Below are 16,946 nucleotides of genomic sequence, written 5' to 3'. Positions count from 1 at the left end.
AATGGAGCATCACGGTGTGGGGCATTTGTATAACGGAGTATCACGTTGTTGGGCATATGTATAATGGGCATTGTGTGTGTGGCATATGTATAATGGAGCATCACACTGTGGGGCATTTGTATAATGGAGCTTCACATTGTGGCATATGTATAATGGAGCATCACGGTGTGGCATATGTATAATGGGCATCACGGTGTGTGGCATATGTATAATGGAGCATCACGGTGTGTGGCATATGTATAATGGAGCATCACGGTGTGGGGCATATGTATAATGGAGCATCACAGTGTGGCATATGTATAATGGGCATCACGGTGTGTGGCATATGTATAACGGAGCATCACGGTGTGGGGCATTTGTATAACGGAGTATCACGTTGTTGGGCATATGTATAATGGAGCATCACGGTGTGGGGCATATGTATAATGGAGCATCACGGTGTGGCATATGTATAATGGGCATCACGGTGTGTGGCATATGTATAACGGAGTATCACGTTGTTGGGCATATGTATAATGGGCATTGTGTGTGTGGCATATTATGCAGATTTTTTAACATTTTTTACTTTAGTAGCTCTTCGGGCGGTTTATTTTGTCGCGAGTAGCTCCCGACCCAAAAAAGGTTGGAGACCACTGGTCGGGACCATACATGGGTGCTGTATTCTTTCCTTCCCCATCTCACAGGTGACAGCTCTCACCAGCACTCCCTGACTCTACAAGATCCAGAATATCAATTTCACAAATAGAGCCTGTCCGGTCCGTTGTTCCAGGGTTTTGTCCAGTTCTGGTACAGACAATGGGGGAGATTCTCTAAACTAAAAATTCGGCAAAAACCCAGTTATCAGGGTTTTTACCGCATTTTGGTATGCTCTAAGCATCCCCCGCCGCGTTATCACGACGGGGGGGCATCGCCATAAAAATCTGGTGATGCCTCATCGACCCCCCCTCACTTGTGTGTGCCTCACTTGTCCGCTGCTCGGACCTGTGACCTCCTCCTCCTCCCTCCCTAAGATCCTCTTCCGGGTGCAGGGAGAAGGAGAGCCCGGCGCAGCTGCAGCAGCGCCGGGTAAGGGAGGGAGGGGGGAGCCGGCAGGATCCAATGTGACCCGCTGTCTCCCACCGCAAAGAACAGCTCTTAACGCAAGAGCTGTCTTTTGCCATAATTATCGCATATGTTAGAGCATATGCGATAATGATGTATGCGATGGGGGGCGATGTGCGGCGGTAAGAGGGCGCAGATGTTAGAGCATCCCCCCTAGGGTTGTTATACATGTGACTGTAAGGAAACATGGTTGTAGGTGATGGGTGAATGCCACAAGTCACCAGACTTAGGGATGGCCATCGACCATCAATGATTTGAAATTATCCACGGTTTATGGCCAATGTAGAATACTTTTGCCATTGATGGGTGGGAAATCTCTAGGTTTTTTTTAAAGCGGCAATCATTTATACTGCAAAAATGAACTGGCTTTGCAGTGTAAATGATTGCCGCTTTAAAAAAACTGGTGATTTCTTACCAAATATCTCACTTTCTGAATCTCTCATCCTATTACATTTCACCCTCGGTAAGAAATCTACAGTTTTTCTTAAAGCGGCAATCATTTACATTCAAAATCAAACTGGTTTGATTGCCGCTTTAAAAAAAACCTGGAGATTTCTTACCAAATCTCTCACTTTCTGAATCTCCCATCCTATTAAATCCCCCCCCCCCAGGTGTCTATTTACATAAGTGAAGCATTAGTATATTATCACGCAGAATCAATGCAAACTGTGTCCATGTCTGATTCACTCACAAAGTTCTGTAAAATTTGAGCTGCAGTGTACTGTATCCATGGTTTCAAATCACAAATGCTATACATATTTTCTATTGTTGGAAACTTAAATCACTGACAATATTTGCAGACATTTATATTATAGACTTACATTCTCATTGATGAAAAAGGTATTCTCTCCATTCCCTGCAGTTATGTTATAGGTCAGAAGGGCATTACGCCCAGTGTCAGCGTCACTAGCCAGGATTCTGGTTATAGGAGTTGATACAGGTGTTTTCTCACTGATGGTTATATTTAACGGGAGGTTGAGGATAACAGGATCGTTGTCATTAATGTCTAATACACGCACATCAACAACGGTCTATATGGGAGGAAGAAGCATAAATTATCTCCAGAATTTATGCGTTACATCAGTGTCCAACATAGGTTCCCAGTCTGCTTCCACTTTCAATAAATAATTAAATTAAGATATACAATATAGATTTAAAAACATTAAAACTATAATATAGAGGTACTGATGTACTAACCTTGAAAAGTGCTACAATGGATGGTTATAAACCACCAGCCAATCAGCTGCTAACTGCCATGTCACAGGCTGTGTTTGAAAAATATCAGGTAGGAGCTGATTGGTTAGTGGTTTATCACTCTCCATTCTATCACTTTTCAAGGCTTAGTACAGTGATGGCTAACCTGGACACTCCAGCTGTTGTTGAACTAAACATCCGAGCCTGCCCTGCATCAGTTTTAGCATGGCCAAATAGTAAAACTGTAGCAGGGCATGCTGGGATTTGTAGTTCAACAACAGCTGGAGTGTCAAGGTTAGCCATCACTGGCTTAGTACATCTCACCCATTATGCTACATTTATCAAAAGCTTGGAGAGAGAAAGTACCAACCAATCAACTCCTGTCCGGTTTCAACCCTGTAACATGGCAGTTAAGAGCGGATTGGCTTGTACCTTATCACTCTCTAAAATTTGATAAATCTAGCCCATAATATAAAAATTACAATTATTTAACAAAACAACAACATTGTTTTGTAAGGCGCTAAGAACATGTTATTGATAAACTTTGCACTTCTATATTGCAGATCTATTTATATATTTACAGTTTCTTATTATTATATAGCACAGCATATTCCATTGGAAACAACAGTGATCAAACAAACTGGGTAATAATAACAGACCGACATAGAGGTAGGAGGGCACTGCTCGCAAGTTTACAATCTATGGGGATAACAGGAGGGATACTCAAGGATAGGAATCTATAGCAAGGTAGTTCCACAAGATGCAGATGTGACTAGTAATATATACACCACAGAAAGCAGTAGAGAGGACTTTACCGTGGCACTGAATGGTGGGCTGCCTCTGTCCTTTGCCATTATAGTAATGTTGTAGAAAGCAATGTTCTCTCGATCCAGTTCGTAATCCTTTCGAACTCTCAAATCACCCTCGACTGAGGATATTACAAACTCCCCTATTCAAGGAAAGCAGTTCAATCATTTATTGTAAGTATAATAATGTTACAGGACAATTCATCTTAAATTGAAGTCCTTTACCTCTGAGTGATAATGCACAATATATAGAAAATACAGGTAATCTTGTGCCACACATTTAGAAGCAACCTCGGATTGGGCTATCAGTGGGAAATCATAATATACAGTGTTTTTGCTATAGTGTTTTATAAACTTAAACTAAAATTGATACCATATCTAAACAAATATATATATATAATTTTGGCTATAATCAATACTGAGAAAATAAATTTGCATTCAGACTAGTTTGACTGGATTATATTAGTGTATTCATGTATTATTATTATTATATTTACTGACAGCATCCTTGTATCTGATTCGGTATGGAATCCCGCAGGTTGGAAACCCGGCGGCCGGAATACCGGCCGGCGAAATCCCGACAAGGGGGGGATGTGGACACCCACGGAGGGAGAAAGTTTCGGGATTTCGATGGTCGGGATTACAGCATCGGGATTTTGAACACCGGGATTCCGACCGCTGGGAAATTGACCGTATCCCCTTGTATCAGTGACATTAATGTATTATTGTGGGTGAGCCAAGGATGAGGCTGTGGCTGTCAGAATACCAATGATGGCATCCTATAGGAGAGAATCACTGACAGTGGTCAGGTAAGTATACTTACAGTAAGTACAAATAGGTCTCTGAATATACAAAAGCCTGCTTATACTATATATAATTAGGTTTATTTTCACATATTCTACTTATACTATGTCTTAGCTATACTCATACCTCCAAACTTTGAGGAGGGATGCTGTTGCACACAGGAGGCGTGTCCGAAAATGTTGGGGGTGTGGTCTAGTGGGAAGAGGCCTGGCCTATACTGGCCATGCTCCTGCGGGGCCATGCGCCCGGATTCACCGATGTGGGGGTCATAGGTGCCGATTTAGGTTTTTGCTGGTGGGTGCACAAGCCAAAAATATAGGGGAGTGGAAGGGGCGTGGCCACAAAATAATACCAATTTATATGATGAATCTCCAATATTCAAATTATGGCAGCAGAGTTCCCCTTGAGGATATGGTCATTAGGTCAACAAGGATAACCCGACATTTGCTGACATATGTCGGGTCAAAAAACAGTGAAAAAACCCCATGTCGACCACTTTGTTCCATGTCGACCTAGACCCATGTCGACTTTTCAGCATGTCGACCTAGTGGTGTCCACCTAATGACTGTTGACTAACTTATGGTCGACCAAATGATCCATAACCTCCCCTTGTTACACATTACAGCAGCAGAGTTCCCCTTTTTAAACATTATGGCACAATGTAACGATACACACCATGAAATGCATTGAAAGTAATCAATGCCACCAAAATGATTTAGTATTAATACTCACATGAATACACTGTACATCACAGACCAAATGCACAATCCTACACCAGCATGGCTGAGAGACACTGCTGATATAGTGAACGCATATATAGTGATATATCTCCTGCCGCACGCTGCCCTGTACTTCTGCCCGTGGTGTGAGGTTAGCTCCTTCCCGATGGGCTCTGCCCTGTACAGGCTGTACTGCGCGGTTTGACGTCAGCCCTGTACAGGCTGTACTGCGCAGTTTGACATCAGCTTGTGCTGTACTCTTGCCTGCAGTCTGACGTGCTGATGGGCCTGGTGGATGCTTAATATTTACTGTGGGTGCTCAGGCCCGGGAGCACCCACGTAATCAACGCCCATGGTGGGGGCATGAATAGATGCTGTGAGCACAGCATCTGTTGACGGGTGACAGGGTAGGACTCCCTTCTGGCCCCTCCACCGTGGGACACTGCTTGCCGACTCCGGGCAGGACGTGGGAACTTTCCCCCAAAAAACATGATGTTCCCGCAAAAAGTGGGACAGGTAGACAGCTGGGCAGGGCCGGCGACAGGGGGGGTCAAGGGGGACAAGTGTGGCAGTCCACCCCAGAGGTGTCCCTGTGCCCTCAAAGAAGGTAAATTGCAGCTAATGCTGCTCAGAGAAAGAACTGCATTTTTATAGAAACAGCAGGGCTGTGAGGGGTTAACAGACAGCTAGTGTCCCAGCTCCCCTGCACTTGTGACAGGAAGCTGAGAGGTCAGAGGTAATCCCAGCAACAAGGTGAGAGGGAGGAAGTGTGGAGAGAGTGAGAAGACATGCTTGGAGCAGGGAGAGGCTCAGGCAGAGAGAGGAGAAAGCCCAGCAGCGTGTGTGCAGTGAATGGAGAAGCTGTTCCCCTGTCCTGCACTGAAGAGGAGAGCAGGTGCTGCTGATAGATGCCAGGCAGAGTGAGACCCAGAGAGGAGTGAGAGACCCAGAGAGGAGTGAGAGACCCAGAGAGGAGTGAGAGACCCAGAGAGGAGTGAGAGACCCTGAAGAGTCATGACCAGCAGGAGCTGGCATCTGCAGCTGAGAGTTAAGGTACAGGAGCTCCCCTACCCCCAGGCTGGCCTGCACCCCACATTGGCCCACTTTACCCAGCTATTGAAGTGGCTCTCCACTGCATAGGGGACAACTGTTATTGAGGTGCTGATCACCCTGCGACATTACCAGCCCAGAGACACCTGCAACGCCCCTCTGGCTGCATGCCAGATTTGCCACCACTGCCAAGCCTATATCTACAGCCTGTGTTGTATGTCTAGCAAGGAGTTGCCCTAGGTAACGGGGACTCGCCTGTACCCCGTTATAGGGGACCATTAATATTTTCTGGCCTTTATATAGTAGTGTGCACACTAAGGTAGGGCCTACCCTTGTACTTGTGAGGATCTTCCTGCGTGGGACCGTTTCTTCATTGACTGTTTTCCTTGCACCAGGGACTATAGTTCAGTATAGTGTTGTATGTGCAGTATTGTGTTATATGTGCAGTATTGTGTTATATGTGCAGTATAGTATTCTAGTGATGTCATATTATTGTCTTTAATATTGCTCTCTTTGATGTCATTGTCTTTGTGTTTTTTTATCTTTCTTATTGATGTTTGCATATGTGTACGAGTATATCACAGCGACTAGTGCAGTTGTTTTCCTTTAATAAATATTTGTCGCTGCTAACCGAAGTAGCGTTGTCTTTTGTGGGTCCCTTGGGTTGTGCCGTTCCCTGCCACAGGTTCTCCAGCAAAAGCCGCAAAGAATCCAGAAGCCGCCGCCGTCACCAGCTCCAGATTAAGGTACACCATCTTGCACCACACCGAACAGGGGCACTGCCACACTTGGCGTCACGAACAGGATTGCACAAGACCCCTGTGAACGGCAAGATGTGGCGATCGCAGTACATAGAACCGCTGGAGATGCGAAGAACCGCCACTCCACCAGCCCAAGCCAATCAGAACTCGATTGGGGCCATCATCGAAGCGATGACCGAAATGACCAGGATGATCCGTGAGATGCGTCAGGAATGGGCGGAGGATGAAAAGGAAAGACAGCAACGTGAAGGTGGCAGAAGGCATAGATGGCAACAGAATCGCCAATGGAGGTCGGAACGACTACACAGTGACCGAGCCGATGTATGCCCACAGACTGTGAGATGGCATGGGAGAAGTAGTCCACCGGCAGTGTTCCAGAACGCGTCAAGAGCATCCGGTGTAACTCAGATGACCAATAGGCCGCGAACCGGCCCAAGAAGGATCACAGGTCGTGTTCTGTGGTTTGATGTGCCACGCGGATATGGATTCATTAAGCGCGCAGACACTGGCCATAGCTTGTATGTCCACTATACCGCCATCCAGCATGCCAACCCCCAAAACAGCTTCCGGAGCCTGAGTAACGGTGAGGCCGTAGAATTTGAATTGACAAGCGGGAAGAAAGGCACCAAGGCCGCCAACGTGACTGGACCGAATGGAACACCGGTGCTACGTAACAGACGCACCCCAGCACACTATCCAAGTCATAGAGAACCCCAACCGTACTACCAGCAAGAGTACAGCCACAGCGGAAGTAGAGCTGAACTGAGGGAAGTAAATGGCGAGAGTGACCGATTTAGTGACAACCCTCCTCGACCAGGACAGATGCCCCGCCCACCAGAACCTGACATCACGAGGTCAAGCAAGAAACCGGTCGTGCGGAGTGAGGCAGTCCATCAGAACTGGCAAAAAGCGACCAGGCCTCAAATTCCAGAGCCGACGCGGGAGTATGTGCCCAGGATGGACGATGCCAATTACCGAGCGGCGAACCTAGGGCCAAGAAATGTCAGAATGGCTGAACCAGAGAGAAACCCCAAAATTGTGGTCCATATGGCCGTGACAGAGACCGTGGAGCCATCAGAAGTGGAACCAGCTATACCGTTGCCTGAACCCAAGGCCAAGATAGAACCAGCAGAGAGAGATGAAAAGGCCGAGACCTGTTTCATCAATGGGAAGCCTGTAACGGACGGCGAGTACACAACCATCTCCGGGGAAGAATTTGCCTTCCAGATACAGCAGGCGATTCTGCGATCCAAGAGGCGAGATCAAGAGGCGAGACGTGCTTAAGTGCCGGTCGTATGCCGTGAGAGTGGGCGCCATCCATGGACGTCGATGAAGCACCTGGACCGCAGAGGGATGGGAGACCTGTGGCGGAGGGATGGTTGTCCCGGGGAGCCCACATTAGATATCAGGTGGCAGGAAGGTAGTGATGCTTATAGTTGTTATTTAATGTACAGTATAATTGATCGCACCTGTTTTCATTTAGCGTTTGAATGTTGTCATGGACATTGACAGGACTTTGTCAAGAAATTGTTGGTCCGGGTAAGTTGCCTGCGGACAGGCAAATTTCCAGCAGGGAGGTGTGTGGCAGTCCACCCCAGAGGTGTCCCTGTGCCCTCAAAGAAGGTAAATTGCAGCTAATGCTGCTCAGAGAAAGAACTGCATTTTTATAGAAACAGCAGGGCTGTGAGGGGTTAACAGACAGCTAGTGTCCCAGCTCCCCTGCACTTGTGACAGGAAGCTGAGAGGTCAGAGGTAATCCCAGCAACAAGGTGAGAGGGAGGAAGTGTGGAGAGAGTGAGAAGACATGCTTGGAGCAGGGAGAGGCTCAGGCAGAGAGAGGAGAAAGCCCAGCAGCGTGTGTGCAGTGAATGGAGAAGCTGTTCCCCTGTCCTGCACTGAAGAGGAGAGCAGGTGCTGCTGATAGATGCCAGGCAGAGTGAGACCCAGAGAGGAGTGAGAGACCCAGAGAGGAGTGAGAGACCCAGAGAGGAGTGAGAGACCCAGAGAGGAGTGAGAGACCCTGAAGAGTCATGACCAGCAGGAGCTGGCATCTGCAGCTGAGAGTTAAGGTACAGGAGCTCCCCTACCCCCAGGCTGGCCTGCACCCCACATTGGCCCACTTTACCCAGCTATTGAAGTGGCTCTCCACTGCATAGGGGACAACTGTTATTGAGGTGCTGATCACCCTGCGACATTACCAGCCCAGAGACACCTGCAACGCCCCTCTGGCTGCATGCCAGATTTGCCACCACTGCCAAGCCTATATCTACAGCCTGTGTTGTATGTCTAGCAAGGAGTTGCCCTAGGTAACGGGGACTCGCCTGTACCCCGTTATAGGGGACCATTAATATTTTCTGGCCTTTATATAGTAGTGTGCACACTAAGGTAGGGCCTACCCTTGTACTTGTGAGGATCTTCCTGCGTGGGACCGTTTCTTCATTGACTGTTTTCCTTGCACCAGGGACTATAGTTCAGTATAGTGTTGTATGTGCAGTATTGTGTTATATGTGCAGTATTGTGTTATATGTGCAGTATTGTGTTATATGTGCAGTATAGTATTCTAGTGATGTCATATTATTGTCTTTAATATTGCTCTCTTTGATGTCATTGTCTTTGTGTTTTTTTATCTTTCTTATTGATGTTTGCATATGTGTACGAGTATATCACAGCGACTAGTGCAGTTGTTTTCCTTTAATAAATATTTGTCGCTGCTAACCGAAGTAGCGTTGTCTTTTGTGGGTCCCTTGGGTTGTGCCGTTCCCTGCCACAGGTTCTCCAGCAAAAGCCGCAAAGAATCCAGAAGCCGCCGCCGTCACCAGCTCCAGATTAAGGTACACCATCTTGCACCACACCGAACAGGGGCACTGCCACACAAGTGTGATGGGCCCCGGCGATCTGAGGGGCCCCAGAGCCCTGCCGTGGCCGGGGCCCATCTATAAGCTGTGTTACCCCCACTGCGTGCACTGTGTGTGCAGTCTGTGCGTGCTGCCCCGCCCGTGTGACTACCCGCCCCGCAACCTAAACAGATGAGTCGTCACAGAGCTGGGCTGGGGAGAGCAGGACGGAGTGTCTTTGAATATGTGCGCTGAATGTAGCAAGAGCTCCTTCCAGGGACTCCCCAAGCCGAGTGACACACACTTGTCTAGTAGAGTCTAGCGGCTGGGAGATGCACACCCCCACCAACTGATGCATGTCTCTTATACAAATCCAGCCCCAGGTAGCCTGCATTACCCCCTTGTCACGTAGAAGTCCCCTTGTGTGCTGGCTGTGGTGCACCCCAGGCTGTCCCTGCCCACCTCTCTCCTTTACCTTTCCGATCACTAATTTAAGAAGCCAAACACATTATAGGGAAGTTTTTCTAAAGGGGGCGTGGTCATGAGGGCCCGCGATTAGGCCATGCCCTCGACTTTGCCTGGGGCTGGATGCTGAGTGCAGGAGTCTTTGCTGCAGTGCTGATCCTTCTTCCTCTGGCTGTCTCCTGAGGTCACTGGAGCAGGTAATGTGTGCACTGTGTAGGGACTGGTAGTGTGTGTGTGTGTGTGTGTATGTGTGTGTGTGTGTGTATGGCGACTTGTACGCTGTTGCACTTCAAATACAGTATGAAGATTGCCACCTATTGCCTTTTTCTCTGGATGCCCTAGAACTAAGGGCCTGATTCAGTCCTGTTTGCTAGACTGCGTATGTTCACAGCCTAGCAAACAGGTATTCACCACCTGGCCAAATGCCCGCCTCCCCACCTCATGCGAAACACTGAATTTGCATGTGAGGGGATATTTATGCTTACACATCCCCTCGCATGCATCCGCACAAGCGAAAAATCATTTGATGGTCACTGACCATCGAATGATTTTTTTTCCCCATTCACAGATAAAAAGTCAGTCTGGACTGACTTTTATCTTGGCTGGAGATGGCCAAATTTATGTGACATCAGCCACCTGCCCCAAGCACACTGGTTATTCCCCTGCTCCAGCCCCCTGCCCTCCGCTTCCCACCCCTCCTGGAGCGACCTGATTGGCGAGTGTGAAACTCGCCAAAGCTGGTTGCTCCAAGGGTGTGCACATGCGCAAACCATGACCATCGGGGATGGGGACGAATTCGGCCCGATACGAGTGTATCTGAAACGGCCCCTAAGGTCATTGTCATATACAGATGGATAGATAGATTTACCTGTGCCTTCCTTTACCTCACTAGCGAATGAGGCTATTCCGGATCGGTGGGGCACACAGGCGACTTCAAATAAGGATCCTGATGAAAAAGCTAAAACAAGCTTTGAAACATTGATGCTAACTGCAGACTTATTTGACGTCACCTGCAAGTGCCGTCGATCGAGAATAGTATATTATGTGCAAACCATCACCTCCACCCCTTATATAACATTTAATGATACCCCCCTCACACCCACCCATTTATATTTTTATGCTTCCCAACACCTTTAATATGTAATGACTGCCATCACTCCCACCCAATAAATATTTAATATTTGGTATTACGTGGGGGGGGGGGGGGGGGGGGGGGGGGCAGAAATATCAGTGTACAGGGCCCCAAGATTTCTGTTGCCGGCCCTGCAGCTGGGAGGTATGCTATTTCTACAATAATCTCAACTCTACTTAAACCTTAACCTGCCTAAAACATCAGACCTGTTCTGTTTGGTCTACATGCTGTATTTTGTTGGGGTTCTATTAGGAAGCATTGGGTGACATTCTATGGGATGCGATTTTTTTTTTTCGATTTTTTTTCGCAAAAACGGCCGAAATCGCATGTTTTTCCATTTTCGCATATTTAATGAGCTGCGAAAATGTGAAAAAAGTGCGATTTTGGCCAACAAATTTGACATTCTGGAAATGCGATGGCTGTTTTTCGCAGCACATCGCATCCAGTTGTTTTCACATTGAAAAGTATACAAATCACATATTTAATGGTATTCGATTTGTATAAATGTGTCTAAAATTCGCCCAAAAATCAGACCAGGTTTTGATGGGCGAATTAGCCAGAACCCTGCACAGATCATTGAGATCTGTGCAGGGTTCTGGTGGAAAAAAAGGGTTAAACAGCCCCCCCAGAGCATAACCAGCCCCGGGCTCATTGATTTAATGAAACCAGCACCAGGCTCAAGGTCCGGCGCTGGTTCCCAAAATAATGGGGACAAAATGACTAGGGGTCCCCCACATTTCAAGAACCAGCACCAGACCCAACCAGCCAGCAGGGTAATGCCAAAGCCGGGGGACACTTATTATAGAAGGTCCCGCGGCCAAAGCATTATCCCCCTGGCTGGTCAGCATGGGCAGGGGTCCTGGGGAAGTGGAGACCCCCCCCAAAGAAGGGGTCCCCCCCCTCCAGGACTTACCAGCCCATGCTGATAGTCCAGGGCTGTCCCCGATGCCCCTGGGCGGTGGGCATCGGGCTGATGAAAAGTGTAAAAAAAGAATAAAAACTATTGTCTTATACTGTAGAACTATGAGTCCCAGAAAGCCTACCCCGCATGCTGGGACTTGGAGAACCACAAGTCCCAGCATGCGGTGCATTAAAGGGCCCGCTGGCACTTGTAGTTCCACAGTACAAGAAATAGTTAAATAAAACACACACTGACACCCTGAAAAATAAACGTTTAATACATCCACAGCCCACACCTACTGATACTTATCTACCTTGAGCCCGTAGGTCGGTCCCTGGATCCGTGGTCCGGGGCTCCAGGGCTGAAGAGTCCGGTTCCGGGGCTGGTCCGGGGCTCCAGGGCTGAAGAGTACGGTTCCGGGGCCTTGGTCCTGGTTCCGGGGCTGGTCAGGGACTCCAAGGCTGAAGAGTTCAATTCTGGGGCCTTGGTCCTGGTTCCGGGGCTGGTCCGGTGCTCCAAGGCTGAAGAGTCCGGTTCCGGGGCTGGTCCGGGGCTCCTGGGCTGAAGATTCCGGGGTCCTGGATCCGTAGTAATCCTAAGGGGTACCTGAGGAAGGAAATCCTACTCACCTGGTCCCCGGCATCTTCAGCTCCAGACGCGCTGCTCCCGGCTGATACCCGCTCACAGACTGGAGAGACGCAGAGATTTTCATCTTCCGCGCCTCTCCTCAGACTGATTCTATTGGCCGCCTAGCGACCAATCAGGAGCCGAGAAAGACCTTGGTCAGTCAAAATTTCTTTTGGTATTCCCATTCTACTGAAAACCTGCACCAGTTCCCTAGCTATCGCTTTGGTTGTGATAGTGCGTAAAGGGACAGCCTCAGGATATCGTGTGGCGTAGTCCATTATTACCAAAATATACTGATGGCCCTGAGCAGATTTTAACAAGGGCCCCACGAGATCCATGGCTATTCTGTCAAATAAGACCTCTATAATAGGCATGGGAACTAGTGGGCTCCTGAAATGAGGTCTAGGGGCATGATACTGGCATTCAGGACAGGAAGAACAATATTCAGACACTTCTTTATACACCCCTGGCCAAAAGAACCTTTGTAAAAACTCTTTCAGTGGTCTTTTCTGCCCCTAAATGTCCTGCTGTAACATGACTATGGGCTAAATCTAGTACCGTTCTCCTATAAGGTTGGGGAACTACCAGCTGATCCACCACTTCCTCACCCTTTTTGACAACGTGGTACAAAAGCTCATTACAAATAGCCATGTGGGGATAAGAAATCTCGGCACCTGGTACCACGGGTTCCCCATTAACAACCTTAACATTTTCTCTAGCCTTCAATAAAGTAGGGTCCTTTAACTGTTCAGACATAAACAAATCCTTCTTTACCTCCAGATCGGGCACTACTACCTCTCCGTTTCCAGCAAGAGGGTCCTCACTGGACTCTCCATCTGTCCCCTCCCCAGCCAAACTAGCAAAAGGTAAAGGGTCAGAAGATTCAAAGGACCCACATACATCCACAAAATCATTGGCATTAACTTGGCTCTTCACTTCTCCCATCTGTGGCTAAACGTGATTCTCACAGCTTCCAAACATGAGGAAAATCCCTCCCTATTATGGCCTCATGCACCAGAGAGGGAACCAGTCCTACTTTCACAATTGCTGTCCCACAACAAGTTTCTATATGTACTTCAGCAGTGGCCTAATGTTGGGTATCCCCATGTATACAAGTAACCCCAATAGGTATTTGCTGGACCTTTAAGGGATTCACTAATCCACCTTTTACAAGGGTAACCAAACTTCCTGAGTCCAGCAAAGCCTCTACCCGGTTACCCTCTAAGAACACATCACACATTTGTTTTTCCAGTTTAGGTGAAGGTACCACAGTACAAGCTAATCTAGCAAAGAAAGACATTCTGCGATTTTCAAAGGCAGCATCACATTGCATGGGTTCCTGCGTAACTGGGCAATTAGCATTAACATGACCTGGCATACCACACCTGAAACATTTAATCACACGATTATCAACCCGTTTGGGCAGCATAGACCTTTCTAGTCCCATTGGCCTATCTCCAGGGCCACTGTTTACAGTCTCTCCAGCCTTGCGCTCTCTTAACCGCCCAGCAACATTTTCCCATGGAACAGTCTTACCAGTCTTCACTGAAGGGTGCTGTCGGGGATCTGTGGGGTGCTGGGTGGTCATCAGTAACTCCTCTGCCGCCAGATACGTCTCTACCATGTCCACTAACACATGCTTCTCTTAAGAAATTTGCGGATTGGCTGACAGAAGTGTCAATCAAATCAAACCAAAAAGGAAGCGGCGGTCCCTTCCCTGCTATAAAACCTACTCTAACCCGACAGCCAGGTTTGCCTGTGAAAAAGCTGACGCGAAATGCGCATTGGCATGCAGCTCACTCCCCTACCTAAGGAGTGATGCTGCCCTCTCTTTCTTTCTTAATTTAAAAACTTTAAATTGTACTGTGTGTTGATGGGATTATCCCAGTTATGTGAAGATAATTGTTGTATTATTCTGCTATGTTACTTAATAAGCCGCAAAAAACTGTCATTTTGACATAAGCAACTTTCACTGAAACTGCTTATTTTACATAGTGTATTAACACTGTAATAAACTGTGATGATAGTCACACAACTGTGCCATCTATACCACCACAATAACTTAATATACGACAGTTGCCAAACACCGCTATTTTGACTATAACGCCCCACATTGAACTTACATGTGGGGCCAATTAATTGAACAGTGTGTATCCCTCAATCAATAAACACACAATTATTAATAACGCTGTGTGACATTATAATATTGTATTAAACATGTGAAGTTATCCATGCGCTAAACTACAGCAATATCTGACTAATGCTAAATACAGTGATCTCACTCCCAGTACACGTGGGACCAATTTATTGGATAGTGTGTACCCTGGAATAAAGAGGGTGCCATTATCAATACTGCTGTAACAGTATATCAATGTATGATTTAACCTATGCGCAAATGGTTAATAGCAGTGATTAATTGGTAAATGAAAACAGTTACTCTGACAGAGTGACTTTACAATCGGTTACATTTACTGTATAGGTGGAAACAAATTGGAAGTGTGTACACACTTTAACAAAATTAGGTCCAATTAATAGCACCACTATCTGGCAACACACTAGGATATTTAAGACGCATATGTGCCAACCTAGGTGATTTGTATTAACACGACTCTCACTGTATGAAGAGTCAATTATTTGGATTATATATCCTCTAATCAATAATTATACAATATCTAGTACGACTGTTTGACATCAAGATACTGCAATAAATGCGCTAAGTGACTTATGCGCTAAAACCACAGCAATAACTGTATAACGCTGGATATAGGGAATCCAGCTCCAACATACATGGGGCCAATTTATTGGATAATGTGTACCCTGCAATAAAAGGGTGCAATTATCAGCACTGCTGCTTTAACATCATAAATTGTACCTATGCGCAATATGTTCAATAGCAGTGTCTGTTTGGCAATGAAGATAGTTACTCTGATGGAGTGACTTCATATTTGTACATTCTTATTTTTAGGTGGCAACAAAATGAATGGTGTGTGTACACTCTAACTAAGCTAGGTGCAATTATTAGCACCATTACCTGACATCATACTACTACATTTGAGAAGCCTATGCGTCAATCTGCAGGATTGCACTTTGATTATAATGAAAATGGCTCCATGTTATATGTGAATATCGTATAATTATATGATGTACAGAGACGTTTGACGTCACTTTGATAAAAGCAGATAATAGCTTATTAAACAAAACTAACATCAGTGGTCAGAGTGGTAGTGAGCAGTGACCACATCTGCTCTCTTAACTGTGCACACATTGTATCATAGTAATTTTTCACAGTATCCAAGTAACATTGTTTCAAGTATTAGCAACCAAAACATATCTTAGTGGCTATTCATATTGATACGTATACAAGAACAGAATAATCAACACACACAGTGCAATATTTTAATCACCTTATTTTCTTTGATTCTGCACATAAAAGTTGTTTGTCTATACTTCGCTGGCTTGCAACATTTTTAGATTGATTCAAATAAAAGGTATATTTTAATTTCTATTTTTGACGGTGGAAACTCTCAAACAAAAACTATACAGTTTAAATCAGTTGAATGAGTGCCCCGAATTGGGAATTATTTTCTTCTTTTGTTAAATGTCCACTAACCGGTCAGCAGTATCCGGATTTCCATGGCTCACCCACTTGCGCAGGACCACAGGCAAGGATCTCAAATAGCGGTCCATGACGACTCTTTCCACCATCTGGGGACCAGTTAATGTCTCTGGCTGTAACCATTTCTTGGTTAGCCGAATAAGGTCGTGCATCTGTGAGCGAGGAGGCTTCTCCAGGGCATATACCCAGCGGTGCACCCGTTGGGCTCTAAGGCTGGTTTCACACACTCCGGCTCCTGCCGGACGGTGAAATCCCGTACGGCCAGGGAGCCGTGCCGCACACACTAGTTTATAATGGAAGGGATGGCCACAGCCCGGCAGCAGTCCCTTCCAGTGGCGGGATCCGGCTGCAACCGTGCGGCCGGGTCGTGGCCGTCCCGTGTGAATGGGCACAATAGTGTCCATTCACAACTAATGGTGAAGAAGAAAAAAAGTGGTCGACTGCGCTAGGTGGATGTGAATGATTAACTATGCACAATGAATGGAAAAAGGTCAGGTGTATGATGAAAAAAGTTATACAATTTATTAAAATTAATCACATATAATAAGACAATAAAATAAGATAAAAAGTGACACTGATATTTATATTCACCCTTCGGTCGGTCATAAGAGTCCAATCCAGTTGGTAGTTTTTATAATTTGTAATCCATTCGGAAGAATTGGATGGGTGGATCCACACTTGGCAATTTATTGTAGCTATGTGGCAAAGTGAGGGGCCAGTTCACTTTGTTAGTAGACCGCAGAATTGGCAAATTGGGGACACCGGTAGTGTGGGAAATGGTGGAACCTCTGTATTCAGATCGGGCTTTATTAGGGGGGTGGCGTACCTCCAGGTGTTGTGAAGCCACGGATCGAAGTCCAGGGAACCAAGATGTAACATCCACTGTTGGTGCAATGCGGTGATATTAATAGGAGCAGTTCTGCTGGGAGTAGAATT

General features: G+C 46.5%; 1 protein-coding gene across 3 annotated transcripts in view; it reads right to left on the bottom strand.

Moving 5' to 3' along the window:
- CDH23 (cadherin related 23) overlaps positions 1-16,946 on the bottom strand; it is a 914,269-nt gene that overhangs the window by 73,759 nt on the left and 823,564 nt on the right. For all 3 annotated transcript variants that reach the window (XM_083146306.1, XM_083146304.1, XM_083146305.1), the window contains exons 40-41: positions 3,111-3,244; positions 1,923-2,132 (exon numbers count right to left, since the gene is read on the bottom strand). In XM_083146306.1, the coding sequence (XP_083002432.1) occupies positions 1,923-2,132; positions 3,111-3,244 (344 nt within the window). The remainder of the gene's footprint in view (positions 1-1,922; positions 2,133-3,110; positions 3,245-16,946) is intronic.

This window comes from Crinia signifera, chromosome 6 (genome assembly GCF_055691185.1).
Source record: "Crinia signifera chromosome 6, ASM5569118v1, whole genome shotgun sequence".
Lineage (NCBI taxonomy): Eukaryota > Metazoa > Chordata > Amphibia > Anura > Myobatrachidae > Crinia > Crinia signifera.
This window is presented reverse-complemented; position numbering and strand designations above follow the sequence as displayed.